General features: G+C 32.4%; 2 protein-coding genes and 1 long non-coding RNA gene across 5 annotated transcripts; 2 read left to right on the forward strand and 1 right to left on the reverse strand.

Moving 5' to 3' along the window:
* The first annotated feature begins 66 nt into the window (after positions 1–66).
* Positions 67–6,252, forward strand: LOC140961665 (putative DEAD-box ATP-dependent RNA helicase 29). The gene is made up of 11 exons (XM_073420324.1): positions 67–504; positions 1,020–2,181; positions 2,281–2,338; positions 2,437–2,541; positions 3,164–3,209; positions 3,440–3,513; positions 3,659–3,711; positions 3,882–3,963; positions 4,143–4,199; positions 4,864–4,999; positions 5,489–6,252. The coding sequence occupies exons 1-11, from the start codon at positions 138–140 to the stop codon at positions 5,701–5,703; spliced, it is 2,355 nt and encodes a 784-aa protein (XP_073276425.1). The 5' UTR covers positions 67–137; the 3' UTR covers positions 5,704–6,252.
* A 167-nt stretch (positions 6,253–6,419) lies between these two features.
* LOC140961667 (F-box protein SKP2A-like) lies at positions 6,420–8,965 on the reverse strand. Of its 3 annotated transcripts, none has more exons than XM_073420326.1 (5): positions 8,842–8,965; positions 8,180–8,542; positions 7,403–7,751; positions 7,174–7,315; positions 6,420–6,998 (listed from the first exon to the last, which is right to left on the reverse strand). In XM_073420326.1, the coding sequence occupies exons 2-5, from the start codon at positions 8,452–8,454 to the stop codon at positions 6,625–6,627; spliced, it is 1,140 nt and encodes a 379-aa protein (XP_073276427.1). In that variant the 5' UTR covers positions 8,455–8,542; positions 8,842–8,965; the 3' UTR covers positions 6,420–6,624. The 3 variants fall into 3 exon arrangements, with proteins under 3 accessions (XP_073276427.1, XP_073276428.1, XP_073276426.1); XM_073420327.1 differs by lacking the exon at positions 8,842–8,965 and adding an exon at positions 8,627–8,832; XM_073420325.1 differs by lacking the exon at positions 8,842–8,965 and having other exon boundaries at positions 8,180–8,832.
* LOC140961669 (uncharacterized) lies at positions 7,695–8,139 on the forward strand. The gene is made up of 2 exons (XR_012172388.1): positions 7,695–7,837; positions 8,076–8,139. It is a non-coding gene; the product is annotated as an uncharacterized lncRNA (long non-coding RNA).
* Positions 8,966–17,395: the final 8,430 nt, after the last annotated feature.

Consider the following 17,395-nt stretch of genomic DNA (forward strand, 5'->3'; position numbering starts at 1 on the left):
CCACATTATATATTCAAAAAGACCCAGGACATATTGGGCTTTGGTTTGTTCTCCGTAAAACCCCTAAAACCATCATGCTTCTCTGAATCTTCGTGGCTGGACCAGAAAAACGTGCGCCGCAGCACCACCGTGATCCCATGGCGAAAATTCTCGCGGCCTCAAAATCAGAGTTCAAGAAGAAGCAAAAGCAGTCGAAGAAATCGAAATCCGGAGGATTTGAGTCTCTCGGATTGAGCTCTAAAGTCTACAATGGTGTCAAGAAGAAGGGATACAGGGTGCCGACACCTATCCAGCGCAAAACCATGCCTTTGATTCTATCCGGATGCGACGTTGTGGCCATGGCCCGCACTGGTTCCGGGAAAACGGCGGCTTTCCTGATCCCTATGCTGCAAAAGCTCCAGCACCACGTCCCACAGGCCGGAGTTCGGGCACTCATCCTCTCTCCAACACGCGACTTGGCTCTCCAGACTTTTAAGTTTATGAAAGAACTCGGCCGCTTTACAGGTGAATGCTTTATCCTCTGGTGTCAATTCACATTTGTGTAACGATCTAATGTAATAAATGGAGCGTTTTGTCAATTGCTTGAGCTGATTTTTGGTTTTTTAAGCACGTAAATAGCTACAATATTTTATTTTCCTAGTGCTAGTACCGATTCTTTTAGAAGTTTTGATTGATTTTGTTCTCATGTTACTGGCATAGCTGAAACTTTTACTTTAAAAGTGCCTGTATCATCGTCTTTTTCTAATCGTGGGACAAGTGGGCGTTTTTGTTCTTTCAAAATCTCATTTGTTGTTTTGTTTCTCGTTTGGTTTAATTTGCTGGGCACTTCATGCATCCTGGAATTTCTATTATAAAAAAAGCTCCTACCTTTGGTGCCTAATACTTGGTTTTTTTAATCCCGCTGAAGATTTGATTTCTTTTTTTCTCAGTATGTGTGAATAAATTGGAATGCAGCTTTAGAGATGATTTCACTTCGATCAACACACAAAATTTTCACTTTTTTTTTTTTTAATTTTTAGATCTACGGGCTAGTTTACTGGTTGGGGGAGATAGTATGCAAAGCCAATTTGAGGAATTGGCACAAAGTCCAGATTGCATTGTTGCTACCCCTGGTAGGCTTATGCACCACTTGGAAGAGGTAGATGACATGTCATTGCGAACAGTGGAGTATGTGGTTTTTGATGAAGCTGATTGCCTCTTTAGCATGGGATTTGCGGAGCAGCTTCACAAAATCCTTGCACAGCTGGGTGAGAACCGTCAGACTTTGCTTTTTAGTGCAACTTTACCCAGTGCCCTCGCTGAGTTCGCCAAGGCTGGCCTTCGAGACCCACAACTAGTGAGGCTTGATCTGGAGACAAAAATTAGCCCTGACCTGAAAACTACTTTTTTCACATTACGCTACGAAGAAAAGTATGCTGCACTGTTGTATTTGATTAGAGAACATATAAGTTCTGATCAGCAGACTTTGATTTTTGTTTCCACTAAATATCATGTTGAGTTTCTTTATGCTCTCCTTAGAGAAGAAGGTATTGTGGCTTCTGTTTGCTATGGGGATATGGATCAAGATGCCCGTAACATCAATGTATCAAAATTTAGAGCTAGGAAAACTATGCTGCTCATTGTCACTGATGTGGCTGCTCGGGGAATTGACATCCCTTTACTTGATAATGTAGTTAACTTTGACTTCCCTCCTAAGCCTAAACTATTTGTCCATCGTGTTGGGCGAGCTGCAAGGGCTGGTCGTACGGGTACTTCTTTTTCTTTTGTTACTTCGGAAGACATGCCTTACGTGTTAGATCTTCATCTCTTTCTTTCAAAACCACTTAGGGCCGCTCCTACTGAGGAAGAGGTCCTGCAAGATATGGATGGTGTCATGGCTAAAATAGATCAAGCAGTCTCAAATGGAGAAACTGTCTATGGCCGATTTCCACAGAGGGTTATAGATCTGATTGCAGACAGAGTTCGAGAGATAATTGATTCATCTACAGAACTGTCTGCTTTGGTTAAACCTTCTTCGAATGCATTTATCTTGTATTCAAAGACAAAAGCAAAACCATCTAAAGAGTCTATTAGAAGAGTCAAAACCTTGCCTCGTGAAGGTCTGCATCCGATGTTCAAAAATATTCTTGGTGGTGATGAATTAACAGCTTTAGCCTTTTCCGAACGCCTGAAAGCATTTAGGTGACTCCTGAATCAACTTTTATTCTTGTTCTTTAAAAGTGTATTAATTCTTACTTGTATTATTTATAAATATAACCTTTACACTATGTTTATTGCTAGGCCTAAGCAAACTATTATTGAAGCTGAAGGTGAGGCTGCCAAGTCAAAAAATCGTCAGGTAATGTCTAGGTTCATTTTTTGCCAATTCAATAGCTATTGGTTTTTTATTGTATTAATACAGTATCTAGGTACAATTTGACGAGGAGAAATTTTTAGGGAAAGTCTGGTCAATGGGTTGATGTGATGAAGATGAAAAGAGCCGTTCATGAGGAGGTCATAAATAAAGTCCAACAGCAGCGCTCTAAAAATACAGCGGAGAAGGTAATTCTTTTGATAAAAAATTCATTGATGGATTTGGATAGGTTATCTGGCAATCGGATCAACTTTATGTGAGCAATACTGTAATTTATTATTACTTAGGCTGTTCGTTACTCAGGAATCGTGGGCTTAAACAATTTAGATAATATAATGTAATTTTATTGAAATTTGGGGTATATACTTAAGCTGTGGCATGTTAAAAAACCACTTTGGTGGTATGGATGTAAGAGTTCCAATTAACAATTAAACCGGCATTAAATATGTTCATAATTTATTGGTTGAAATCTGTGATCGTGTAATGATTTGCTAGTGCTGAAAACTCTACCTTGTTCCATTTCTCAAAGGCATTTAATAAAGATCGATTCCATTTTGTTTTTTTTCCTTCCACCATGTATGAGATCCCCAATTGCTTTCTTTCGAGAGACACCCAAGCCACTAGAATTGAACAGCCTGAATCCCTTCATACTTTTGATTACTTTTATGAGCCTCTTTGCTCACCCACCCTCCAGGACCATTTTCAAGTTGTAAAATTCGACGTGTTGTGCTGCCATTTACGTTTTATTGATGTCTGCGGTTCATTCCTAGATGTTTTTCCTGTTTACTTTATACTATTTTTCTTCTGTAGGAAATTGATTCTGAAGAGTCTCTTCCAAATTACAAGCACAAACAAGGTGCTTGTCATAACTCTTAATTTTTTATTCACCTTTACCCGTACCTTTCTGTGACATTTGGAATTTTATATCATCCTTTTTTAGATGTTAAATAAATATTTGATTAGAAGTCCACTTTAGAATCATGAGCTTCAGTTCTAGGATCCCGCAGGCTTTTTGACCGATCCTTTTGACAGATGTACATCTACACATTTTGATTAGTTGTAATGTTGTTTACTTGATCTTGGTAGTTTTTGGCTCTAAAAGAAAAGCATGCAGCTTCAAAGACAATGAGAATTTTATTAGTTCAGTGCCAACAAATCAGGTGGATTTCCTTCTCCTTGTTCTTTGTTACTTTTTCGTTCATTTTCAGTAGTTTGACTCCCAATCTATGAGAAGAGCTTTTTTTTAACCTTGATGACTTGGGGTTGTGTAAAACATACCATAACATTTTTGTGATGTCAATTCAGCATTTCGAAGCAGGTCTTTCTGTGAGAGCTAACCAAGGGTTTGAATCAAATAGGTGAGGATAACATCAGTTAAAAATAAAATTCTGCCCACGGGTCCTATGCTCCTGTCTATCCCAGTGTGTATGAGAAGTTGTCACACTAGCAGTACATACCTATTATCTGCTTTAAAGCGCTTCTCTCTGGACTTCAAATGCGTCGAGCATTGACTTGTTCAAGTATGCAGGTTGGAAGCTGCCGTTCTTGATCTGAATGCTGATGATAATACAGGGTTGAAGAAGCAGAAATCTTCTTATCACTGGGACAAGGTACTCAAACTGTTGATTTTACGCTGCTGACACATTCAACCCAATGTGTGTGTGGTATGGATAGTGAGAGACAAACACACTAAAAAGACAGTGAAAAAATGAGCCAAAATTAAACACACACCTTGAACACCTCAAACTGTTCTACTTGCGTGTTCTAATCGTCCTACAATTTGTTGCAGAGGAGCAAAAAGTATGTCAAGCTAAACAATGGAGAGCGTGTGACTGCTAGTGGAAAGGTATTTTCTTTGGCAAATAGTCATTTAATAAAAAGATGTACATTTGATTTAATTTACCTGGTAATGATGAAAGTTATAGCTTGTTAAATTTGCTAAAATGATGACTGCTTGGTTGGTCGTATATTTAACACAATGGTCAAAGAGCACCTACCGTTAGCTTTTGTGGCTAGCCTGCAGTGTCTGAGGTCTCTCTTACTTATTTTCTTAATCCCTTAGAAGTGTAATTATTTTTTAAGGTAATACGTCTGTTGGCAGTTGCTGAATATCTCCATTTAAGTTCCTGAGAACATCACCCATGCATGATAGATATCCCATGTGATAATGTTGATCAGTGATTTTAACCACATTAATTTTGACAGACTTGAAATTTTTTACATTAATTGTATGCATCAGAAACAATTTGATTATGGAGAACAACCCTCTTTAATTTAAGATGATTGGTCCTCCCACTTCTATCTGCCAAAATATGCAATGCTTTAAGATGCATTCGCAATTAACCATTTTATATAAAGTAATCTTTCTACAATAAATGCAAATTATATTTGTAGCCACATGCATGCATGGAGATTAAAGTTTCAATTTTTTTAATTTTTCTTATGTCAGAGGCTCTTTGTCTTGGTTATCTAAACTGGTATTCTATTTATTTTGCAATATTTTCCTGCAGATAAAAGCAGAAAGTGGTGCAAAAGTGAAAGCAAATAAAACTGGGATATACAAGAGGTGGAAAGAACAGTCACATAAAAAAGTATCACTTAAAGGAACAAATGATGGCACTGTTGAAGGAGCTACTACTTCAGCAGGTAAATTTCGATGTGAGCCGTTGCATCGTGTACATGTGTGTTATATCCAAGAAATGAAACCTTCAATCAATATGATCCATGTAAATAGGATATGATCCCACTGAAATATTGACTTGTTAATTAATTATAGTTGAGGCTACCGGTGAGACATTCATTAACAAGTTATGGTAACCATTAGAATTGAAAGAATGTTTGTTGCCTAAATTTAAATGGTTGTGCAAATATGTGTCATCTTCAATCATATGTTTTTGTCCAAATACGTGGTCTTCAAGTTTTTTTAAGTTCAAATATGTAACATTTTCGATGCTGTGTCTTCAATTACATTCACCTAATGTTGAAACTTTTTTCTTCCACTATTTCCGTATTGGAGCATGCGTTTACCTCCCCCCCCCCCCCCCCCCCAGCATCTCCTTATTTCACCATTTCAGTTATCAATGTTCTGGCACTTGGTCCTTATTTCTTTGAGTTTACTGTCATTTCCAATGAAAGGTAATCCTGGTTTCCGAGGGGACTATCGAAGGTTCAAAGGTAGAAAAAATCTCAACTCCGTGCCAAATGCTCATATTCGTTCAGAAATCAAAGATATTGAGCAAGTTAGGAAGGAAAGGCAAAAGAAAGCAGACCGTGTTTCTTATCTCAAGGGAAAGAGTAAGAGAGGGAAGAAGAAATTTGGTGGAAAAGGGAAACGGGGTAAAGCAAAATAAGTTATCCCTAGACACTGGGTCTCTTTTAGTTGGCTTCGAAAATCGAGTCTGGTTCAAATGAAGTTGGTGCAAGATATATTCCCAGATTTCTAGAACCTGCGCTCTCTGACTAAAGGTGCAAGTACGCTAATATGCTATTGTCTTTATATTTGCCTCCTCAAGACTGGATATGTCATGTTTCAGTCTCAGGGATGTTTCAGTCTCGGGGATGTATAAATTGCCATACATATGTACAGGGCTGGTGCTCTTATGTTTCTATAAAGTGGGCTTTTATACATTTGCGCTGTTTTGTAGCCCTTTCCTCCTCTTGAGTTTTGTCTGGTAACGAGAGTTTTTAGATTTGGCATTGTTCTTGCAGCCGTTTTTCTGAGTTATGATTATGATAAACGAACAATCGAGGGCTGAAATTGATGTAGACGTCGACGAAGGTAACCCAAGTAATTTGCTCGAAATAATGCTACCCCTTCCCCAGTTTTGTAGCACAGAGAGGACGACATTAAATAGTTAATTGTATATTTAAATCGTGGGTGTTGCACATCATATTTACATTATCCAACTTGTATTTGAACACTCTTTTCAAGCACGCGGAAAATCCTGATTACTGCCACATTTCATTTCGAAGAATTCACAAAAGTTGCAGAGTAACAAAAAGGGTCCCTAGGATAACATAATAGCCACATTTCATCCATTGCTCCATCTGCAAAAAGGTAAATATACATAAAAGTTGCAGAGTAACAAAAAGGGTCCCTAAGATAACATAATAGCCACATTTCACCCATTGCTCCATCTGCAAAAAGGTATATATACAACAAAAACGTAAATATACAACCAAATGTTCTAAAACGATGTACTCAAAACTACTTATGTACACAAGGTTGGCTTGTTTCACCCATAGGGATTAAGATTTTCCTTCAGAAGCCTTCAGTGAGCTAGATGAGCCATTGCATGTGTGGCACGGTGAGCTTGGACAGCACATGCACAATGCACTGACGTCAAGCTCAGGCACCCACTGATTATAAGGGAATGGCGACCGGAACATGTATGAAGAGCTGGAAACGAGTCACATAGTACCTGCACTGCGTGAGGAGTAAGGGCAGTGCATTGGCTGATGTTCAGGTTCGTAAGACCTTCCTCCTCGTATATGTTCTTCTTCACAGATGCCCATATATCATGCTTGTTTTTCACTCGGCTATGTGCCAGAGAATACATGGCTCTGTCGGTGATATTCTTGCAGTAGTATAAACCGAGGGATCGCAGATGAAGGCAGTTGTTTGCCAAGGCGACAACACTCTCATCTGCTCGATTTGCACCATTGAATATAGCAAGTACATAAATAACTGCTTAGTATCAAATCAGGATTCTTTCCAGGGGGTTCGAAACTAAAACGATGTAAATATTATTTTATTTTTTAAAAAACAAACGATGTAATATTTTGCAACTATAAAGAACGTATTGTAAAAAGGGATAAACCTGTTACAAGAACACATCCACACAAGTCGAGAGCTCGGAGATCAGGACAACCATAGGCTAAACTCTTAACCCCTTCATCACCAACTCGGTCACACCATCCTATGTTTATCGACTGCAATTGATGACAATTGTAACCGATGGCCTGCAAAAATCAGTCGAAGTCATAAATCTCAAGAACCGCCTTAAATGTAATGATCTTAAAACATAGACCAGGCCACAAGATTCATACCTTCAATGCCCTATCTGAGGCAGCCTTGACACATCCACAAAGATTCAAGATTTTCAATTTTCGGCAAAACCCAGACAAATACGCCACAGCAGTATCACTGAAAGCCGAACAGCCACTTATGTTCAGCTTCATGAGATTAGGGCAGCCAAGTGCTAAGGCATACAAGGATCGATCAGTAAGCCTGAAACTCTTGCTCAGATCCAACTCTTGGAGGTCACTACAATGATTTGTGATTGTTTCAACAGCAACGTCCTGAAGTTGAGGCGAGTCTTGTCGCAGAATAAGGACCTGAAGTTTTGTGAATTTTGGAACCAGTGATAGCACCAGATCATTCATGTTCTTCTTGCACCTGAGGCAGAACAAATCAAATAAAAAAGGTCATAGTTATTTGAATGAAAACTACCTCAATTTGCATATGATTACTCCCTTAACAGAGTGGCTATGAAAACCTAAAAGGTTGCCCTTCCTTTCAATATCACAGTATCGCACAAGATGTAAATAACAATATATCCCCACAACTTCAAACAACACTTCCAAACTGAAAATTATACTAAAAATAATAATTTGCTAAACCCATGTCGATCCCCCGGAGGCATACATAAGCTTGGGTGCAAACTAGGCAGCGGGTTCTCTCCATGCTTCATAACCCTCACCAATCACAATAACAAACAAGCAAAAAACCAATGAAATCCAATATCCAATGCTACAAAAAAATGGTGATAAACATAAAACAGAATCAGCACAGCACAAAAAAACATTAAAAAAAAAAAAGTATACCAAGAGAGGGAGAGATGAGTGAGGCCCCAAGAAATGGCATCCCTCCATCCATGACAAACACCAGATGCCACAATCACCGTGGGATCATCCACCAAAGAAAGAATCCTCAACAAAAGCTCCACTGGAATATCTTTCCACTCACTCATCTTCGATCCTCCACAAAGACCTCCCCCAACTTGACAAACCACAATTTCATTTTCATTCACACACCCCACATCACCAAAAACCATCAGCTTCTCAAAATCCAAGCCCAGAACCTCCCCTTTTTCTCCCATTTCTCAATCTCCCCTGTGTCAACTTCACACAAAAATCATATAAAAAAAAAACCAAAAGCCAAGAAAGATGCCGCCTGTATGCCCCTTCCTGTCAAAGAAACACAAAAAAAAAACATGAACTTGGAATGATCAAGAAATACAAAACAGTCACCATGTTTCTTCAACCCAATACCTCTAACTAGAGTATTAGGCTACTAGCAATAACCAAAGGCTAGGAGATAACAAGTTTCAACAGGGGTCAAGTTTCAACAACAAAAAGGAGTCAGAAATTTCAATTTTTTTTTAAAATCAAAACTCAAAGAACTAATCTTTTTTCTCTTTGAGGTATATTTCAGAAAATTTTATTAAAGAAATTCGAATGTACTAGATAAACAGAGCTTTGTGCACCTATGAGTCAACGAACGAGTCAAGAGCTCTGCAATCTATGGCTTTGTTGTGAAGTTCTCCTATTCTTATACACACAGGAAAGCCTTGGGCAACGAGGCGACCGATTAAAAGCCACGTGTCAAATTCATATGGAAGATGTGTCTAAAAAGTAATTAATTAATTAATACATTTTTTGACACGATTAATGTAGTCTTTTCAATATTTTATACTTTTTTTTGTATCTTTCTAATCTATTATGATTGTCGTTAGTCTATATTTCCTATATCCCAAATATAAAATCTAATTTTTTTTTATTTGTCCGAATCATACATCAAATATCTATATTTAATCATTTATTAGTACTATTTATATATTGATTATATTATTTTACTAATATATCTTCATTTAATATATTACCTATTTCCAATCATTAAATAAATTGAAAATTAGTTTATATAATTGGATTTTCCAACTATATTTTTAAAAGGTGAATAAATAAGTTTATATATTGGAGAGGAGGTCTATAAAATTTGTATCAAATTTCAATTTAATCTACATTAGCAATTTGAAACTTTATACAAACTTAATGTATATCATATATTTATTATTATATGATATATAATATTATTTATTAGACTTAGAATTTTTTAAAACAATTAGTTATTCAAAATCATATTTTAAAGATTGATCAAGTGGACCTGTTAATGTTTTAGGGAATGGAAAACACAGAAACCGTATTTAATTAATTATATAGTTAATCATATGTGACAATTTTATTCTGACAGATTGATCATGACATCTATAATAATACATCCAAATATTCAAAATTAATAATACAAATAGTTCTTCTTTCAACATTTTCTCATTTTTGTGATTTATCTTACTAGTTTGATTTACAAATTATTGTGTTAATCTCAAAGTTTACCTGATATACATCGAAAAATAAATACTATGTGGGGTGTATTCAATTCAGAATTTTGATTACTTTTAATGATTTTTTCAAATGATAGACTTTTATGAATTTGATATATTTTTATTGACTTTTACAGAATCTCACAGATTTATAAACAGATTTACGAGGAATCATGTAGACTTTTTTGAAAGATTTTTATAGATTTTTGTGAAAATTTTTTAATAAAATTTTATAAATTTTGTACTTAATTATAACATATTATTTTTTATTAATTTCTTTGAACCAGTAATTAATTGACATACATAAACATATTCAGTTTGAAATAGTTTTTTAATATTTATATTAATAAATAAATTTACTTATTTAAAAGTTAAATAAGTTAATCCTTACATGTATATATACGTGGGTTTGTATGCATGTTTGTAAATTTTTTAAAAAACATCAATTGATTAATTTGTAACCTTGCTTTTGAATTGATAACATACATGTGAAAAGAATATTATTTAGCATTGTGTGGATATAATTTTGTATAAAAATATCATAGCTTACATATTAATTGAAAACGCTAAAAAAATTAAAAAATCATGGTTGTTGCGAGGCTATTCAATTATTAAAAATTAAGCGACATTTTTTTGGATCATCTTTTATTATTATTGAATATTGCATTAATTTGTATAAATCATAAACTAAAAATCAGAAAATCAATTCCAGAATTCAAAATTTCATATGATATTAAAATAAAACATATATTAAATGAACAATTAGCCAAAAAATGAAAGATTTGAAAAGGAAAGATGAAAATATATATAGAGATACACTTCGAAAATTTGAGATATTGATAGAGATAGATGAGAGGAGAGAAGATAAGAAGAGATGTGATGTGAAGCGACATAGAGAAAAATAAATAGCTTGTGTAGTTGTGTGTGAGTTAGAAGTTTTAAAAATCCATCCAAATCTTTGGGTTGAACCAAATACAATTTTTGACAATTTATAGTTGTACATTAGGCTTTAATGTTTGTATATTAATGAATTCCATCAAGTTATTAAAAATCTATTGAAAATTTGAATATTTCTAGACTTTTATAGAGTTTTTAAAAGTCAACATCGAATATTAATTGACTTTTTAAAACTCTATGAAATTTATTTTGAATATCATTAGACTTCTATATAGTATGTAAAAGTTTTAATTGAATACATCTAAACTTTAAAATCTACGAAAGTCAATAAATCTCCTACATTGAATACACCCCCTATATATTTTATAACAAAAAATTAGTATAGACGACTTTTATGTGTGTGTGTGTGTGTGTGTGTGTGTGTGTGTATATATANTATATATATATATATATATATATATATATATATAATTATGAGTATGAAAAGGTGAATGAAAATTGTGTAAACACCCTTTGTGGTGTTCATTAGGACCGGACCAAATTTATCAACAAATCCGAAAAAAACCGAATCGAATTCAAAACTGAAATATGTCAGATTTTATCGGTTTACCTGAAATTATATTTCTTTTTATTTATTTATTAATAAAAATAAAAAAATGATTTAAAAACTAAAAAATGATTTTAAAAAATAAAAAAAATCATTTTTTGGTTTTTGTTCGGTTAACATAACTAAAAAACCGAATCGAAATCCAGAAAACTAAAAACCAAAACAAAACTGAATTAATGGTTTGCTTCTTGTTTCAAATTGAATTTTTGGTTTCAGTTCGTGCTATTAACCAAACCGTGAGCACTTCTAATGTTAATGGAGCACATACATATAACATTGTAGGTGTGAAGTGTAAACCTCTATGTCTTTTATTATGAGCGTCAAAATCAGACACGATCTATTAACCTAGCTAACACGAGACACGATCTATTAACCTAGCTAACACGATTCAACACGAAAAAATCAGGTTTGGGTTGAGAGTTTTCGGGTTCGGGTCAGATCGGGTTTACCCGAAAAAATGATCGGATTGGATTGAGATCCGGTTGACCCGAAAATTTTAATTTTTTTTAAAAAATGTATAATCAATAAATATTGACTACATTTTTATATATTGTACGTCTGAAAAATATTTATTGTATATTTATATCATAAATTTTCATAATTTAATATTTATTTTGAACATTTTTTATTTTTTAAACAATTGTTTATTTGATTTTGTAAATATATTTTATATTTCTACAAATAAACTTTCAAATTTAAATCATATATATGAGAGAGATTTTTTATTATGTGTTTAAATTAAAATATTTTTTTGAATTTTATTTAATTTTTTTTAAAAAAAAATTTAAAAAAATCGAAATCGGGTTGATTCAAGTTCGGGTTCGAGTTGAGATTTTTTGGGTTGAATTGAGTTCGAGTTGAACAATTTTTGAATAATATTATTTTTCAATCCGATCCAACCCATCCGAATTGACTCCTCCACCTTTAATGATTTCCACTAAAATATCAGCAATGTTAACGCGTGAAACGTTTCAATGTTTTTTGAGTGATAATATATAATAGATAATGATACGTATATGAGTATAAATATTTAAAAAAATAATGAAATTATCGATGGGGTTGAAAGATATTTAGATGGCATACAATTATTGGGAAGTTGGTGAAAAATCCCCAATCAAAATATTTATTTGGGTTCACTCCCTACCCACAAAATTGTGGTATTATGTCATACAAAAATTGTGATACACTTCATGTGGAAATGTAGTACACTTCATGTGAAATGTGATACTAAAAAAGTACCCAAGGACTGAATACAAAAAAAAATCGACGGTCGGATACTGCAAGCCAATTTCTCATACAATTATTGACTTTTCTCTACGCCCGAAGTGGTGATAAAATATTCGATATATATCGCAATTAAAAAGATTGAACCACAATCGAACTCTCAGATACGAAACCGCGGTTTAAAGTTGTGGAATCAATTATCGCCTTTTTGACACGTTCACATATTTATTTATTTGATTAATTTATACATCGTGGGTGTCCTAAATATTTTATATATATATATATATATATTTATCTCCTAAAGTCCTAATTGATTGTGTGGTGGGGAATATTTATTTATTTATGCTAATTCCACCGATGAATGATTGATTGATTAAGCACCATTAATTATTAGTCAATCCACCTTTATTTATTTTTTGGAGTCAATAAACTTATAAATTTCAAATATATATGCTATAAAACTGAGGTAAAAACTTGTGTGAGACGGTCTCACGGATCGTATTTGTGAGACGGATCTCTTATTTGGGTAATCCATGAAAAAGTATTACTTTTTATGCTAATGAATATGGGTAAGATTGACCCGTCTCACAGATTAAGATCCGTGAAACTGTCTCAGATGAGACCCACACTAAAACTGAATAATATATATGACGTGTTTTGCTTTAATTTGCTTGAAAAGTTTCCTTGATTTCCATTAACACAATCGATCCTTTTGGTAAAATCCTTTCTTCGATCTCAATTCAATTTCATTATCTTTACTGATCCATGCATGCATGCTTCTTAGTTGAATTTCAGATGCAAAATATCACTCTAAAATATATTTAAAAATATATATATATTTTCGAAAATCTGACAAAATGAAAAAATTAATAATTTAATTGGAACGAGATGTATATTTTATTATGCATCTTGCTTTGTTCTCGTCCAAATGCATTTTTGAGATCAATAATGATAGATTATCATTATCAGTACTATGGATATATACTTTAACGAAGATAATATAAAATAAATAATTTCTTTACACACTCGATTCCTAGATTATTAAAAAATAGTTAAGTATGTATAAAATATATTATATGTATGATTTTTGAAAATATTTTGATTCTAAACTTTTTGTAATATTATTTTTATTTTCAAGATATTTTGCTCGAGTAACACTTGTGCAAAATACTCGAATATTTGTGAACCAACTTCTCACAATCATTTTCTTTGAGCCATCTTGGATTGTAATCTTTTTTGATTTATTAATTAATAATATGGAATTTTCGAGTTAATTATATAATATCATCGTTGTTTTAGGTACCATGTGTACTAATCGATAAATATTCAATCTATTATCTCAAGTTTGTGTGTGTTTTCACACGAATTAAAAAGAATTATTGAAAAAATTAATTTTAAAAATAATTTCTCAATTTATCTTTATTTAATGATTGATTTAAAGAGATAAAAATTTGTTGAGAGCAATTAATGTATTAAAGGATGAGAGCAAATTGGTAAAATAATAGATATAATAATATCAAATATGAAAATTGAATTATATATTTGAGATGAATGAAAACAAACGATAGTCCATATATTTGAGATGAAGAAAGTTTATATAAAATTTTATGTTTTTTAAAAGAAGGGTTTTAAAATGTGAGATACCAAATTTCCAGCAGTAGCTAGCATTTTTCAGCAGCTAACAATATTCAGTAGCGCGAGATTCCAGCAGACAGCTACGATTCTGCTTTTGACTTGTAAACTGAAGCATTTAACATGGAATAAAGGCTGTTAATGACACATAATGGCAGATTATGACCATTAATTGAGAAGCTAACCGTCAGAATTTTGCCTATAAACAACACCCTCAAATATTTCAATTGGTGTTACACAAAGCTTAAGTTATCACTTGAAATTTGAGCTAAGAGAGTGCCTTTTTCGAGCGGTAAAATTCAGTAGCGAGAGCAAGCAGATTCCAGAATTCAACCGAAACTTTCTAGCAAATTATTGTAAGTGGGCTTATGTATAAATATCTTGAAACCAGTTTGATATTTCTGTTTTGAAGCAAATTATATGTATTTTTGATCTCTGATTTTTGAAGCACTGAAACCTAGTGAACTAATGATAAAAATATATATTCTGAAACATCCATGATTATTGAATTCTGATTATTGATTACTGGCCTCATCCCTTAGAGGAGAGAACATATACGGGCTGATATCAGTTTAGCCATGAAATTCACAAAAGTGCTCAGTGCTTGCTTGCTAAATTTTAAGTTCTGATCTCTGTTCTGAAACCTGTTATTCCTGAATATCGATTCCTGTTCTGAAAGTAAGAGTTCTGTATATTATTTGTATTACTGTTTCTGTTGAAAATGGTTTTGAAAACTGGAAGTTATTCTCGCCCTCACTTATTGAGTGACGACATATCACTCACCCACTAAACCCATCTCAGATAAGTAACATGGAAGAAATGTTAGAAGAAGGAGAGTAGAATCAGTTCTGGGGCTGGTGAAGAAGATTGTTGTTTCTCAGTTCTAATTTATGTTTGTTTTCCGCTGCATCTGTTAAGACATTGTTATGTCTGGTTTTTACATTTTCGCTGTAAAACATTAGTTATTTGAGTTTGTATCAGACAATGAAATATTCAATATTATGAATAAAAAGACTGGTTTATGAATTTTGTACTTATGAGGTTTTTTGTTTTCGAATGTAAATTTGAGAGCGACGTCGGTGTCGACCAACCTCGTCCCTGAGGCGTGACATAAAAGCTAATTAATTTTCATAGAAAATTGTATTTTTGGTGAATATGTTTGTTTTTTTACGATTTTGATATTTTATGTTATCTAACTTCAGACTTGGTCACGTATCTTCTTTTTCTACTTTCCGAATTGTCGTATATAGTGCTTGTTCTATTTCTGTATATAGTTAGAGTGGAAAGAGAGAGGACATTTGATTAAGGCCAATTTTAGCAATTTTTGATCTAAAGTGTTAACGTGATGTTACATATATATCACTGCATTGATGTCACGTCAACCAAAAAAAGAAATTGCAACAAAAAAAGAAAGAAAAAAGTAGTTAACTAACTTTATATATATATATACACTAGAAATAATCCACGTGCGTTGCACGTAAGAAACATATGTTGAAGTAATTAAAATTTGAAATAAAATTAGTTAACTCAACAAAAGATAATGATAATAGTATTATAAATTTTGACAATTCTTGTTAATTAGCATATGTAACTAATTTAAAAAAAAACATATTTTTTTAATTTTTTTAAAAAAATTTGGACTACTAAAATTTTTCTCATATCTTTTTTATTATATTGTTTTCTTTTGTTATTTGTCATATTCTCTCAATAATGCATATATCTTATTATAATATTCAATTATTACAATTTTTTTTTACAATCAATGATATGCAATTTTTTATTTACAATGTTGTTTGATTATTATTCTCTTTCATGTAAATTGACAACAATTTCTAGTGGATGCTTTTACTTTCCTAGTCAACTTTAATTTATCAGACACTTATACTTGATAATATATAAACTACACATTATTATTAGGGGTGAGCAAAATTTAGGTTAAACCGAATTAACCGACCGAATCGAGTCAATTCGAAAACTAAAAGTTTATGCAACCTGTTTTTTCTAGCTTTACAAACGAATAATATAGGATCGAGCGTTTATCGCTTTACCAAAAGCTATAACTGATGGTAACTATGCAAGTCAAATATTTAATTAAATCATACAACAGCTCAAACGCCTACCCATCGTGAACAATTATTGTACCAAACAATCTATCTCCTAATAATTGCACCAATTGCAATCAATGAAAATCAAAGTCGCGATCTTGGCTCTGATACCAATTGTAGGCTCAAGCGTTTACTGTTTTATCAAAACCTATAGATTATATATGGTAACAGTGCAAATCAAATATTTTAAATAGTACAACAGTTCAAGCACAATATTTTAATTACTCTACCCAACACAATCAATTATTGCACTCAACAAATAAGTTTATGCAAATAACATTTTACTATATCATATGAATTTATAAGACATTTAAGTAGAATATATACTTGATATTCTACATAAGTAGCATGAAAAAAATCATTTTTCATTTATTTTAAAATAAAAAATCAGAATATATGTCAAAGTACATCATTTTCTGATTACGAATAACGATCACATTATTATTACGTTACAATGATAAATAAATTATTATTTTAGTTTATCATCATAGTCTTTATCTTAATAAACACATTTTCGAATGTAGGATGTTAAATTTAAAATTGACATTAGATAATTATAGTATTAATTCTAACATTCTTTTTTTATTCTTCTCAATATATTAATTTTTATATCTTCAAATATATTAATCTATTTGTTATTTTATACAAAGTATAATAATTATTTGGTTAATTGATCACATTATGTTTAGAAAAAATTCTAATATATCTTTAAAGACCAATAGATGATGAAATTAAATTTGAAATCAAGAGAAAAATTAAGAAAATGTAGAACACTACAGTGCATAAACTTTCGCTTTGTACAGTGACAAAGCATAAGGTAAGACCAAGTGAGATACTTATATATATGAGTCTCATTCAACTTAGTCTCATTATAATATTTTTATTAACTCATTTTGTCCTTCGTTTTTATTTAACTAACTTTGCAGTGTGACTCATTCAAGCATTAACTTTTTATTTTTTTAGTGCATAGTGGCCTCCACTCTCACCGACTTCAATCTTTAGAAGTCGTTATTAGTAGTTTTAGGTAACAGACAATTATTTAGTTTTTATTTTCTGTCTTTTGATTAATTCTGTAATTTTTTATGTTTTACCTAATTCATTTTTAGAATTTTTGTTGAATTTTTATAATCATGATTAGAAGTGTTGCACGCAAACAATATAAAATTAATATATTTTAAAATGTTAATATTGAAGTGTC

This window comes from Primulina huaijiensis, chromosome 16 (assembly GCF_012295235.1).
Source record: "Primulina huaijiensis isolate GDHJ02 chromosome 16, ASM1229523v2, whole genome shotgun sequence".
NCBI lineage: Eukaryota > Viridiplantae > Streptophyta > Magnoliopsida > Lamiales > Gesneriaceae > Primulina > Primulina huaijiensis.

Excerpts from the sequence above, each read along its gene's own strand:
- LOC140961665 (XM_073420324.1), top strand. The coding sequence starts at position 138 with ATGGCGAAAATTCTCGCGGCCTCAAAATCAGAGTTCAAGAAGAAGCAA. Across the intron at positions 2,542-3,163 it reads CTAAAAATACAGCGGAGAAG|GAAATTGATTCTGAAGAGTC; the intron begins GTAATTCTTTTG and ends TTTCTTCTGTAG. Across the intron at positions 3,964-4,142 it reads CTTCTTATCACTGGGACAAG|AGGAGCAAAAAGTATGTCAA; the intron begins GTACTCAAACTG and ends AATTTGTTGCAG.
- LOC140961667 (XM_073420326.1), bottom strand. The coding sequence starts at position 8,454 with ATGGGAGAAAAAGGGGAGGTTCTGGGCTTGGATTTTGAGAAGCTGATG. Across the intron at positions 7,752-8,179 it reads ACTCATCTCTCCCTCTCTTG|GTGCAAGAAGAACATGAATG; the intron begins GTATACTTTTTT and ends GTTCTGCCTCAG. Across the intron at positions 6,999-7,173 it reads TGGATGTGTTCTTGTAACAG|ATGAGAGTGTTGTCGCCTTG; the intron begins GTTTATCCCTTT and ends CAAATCGAGCAG.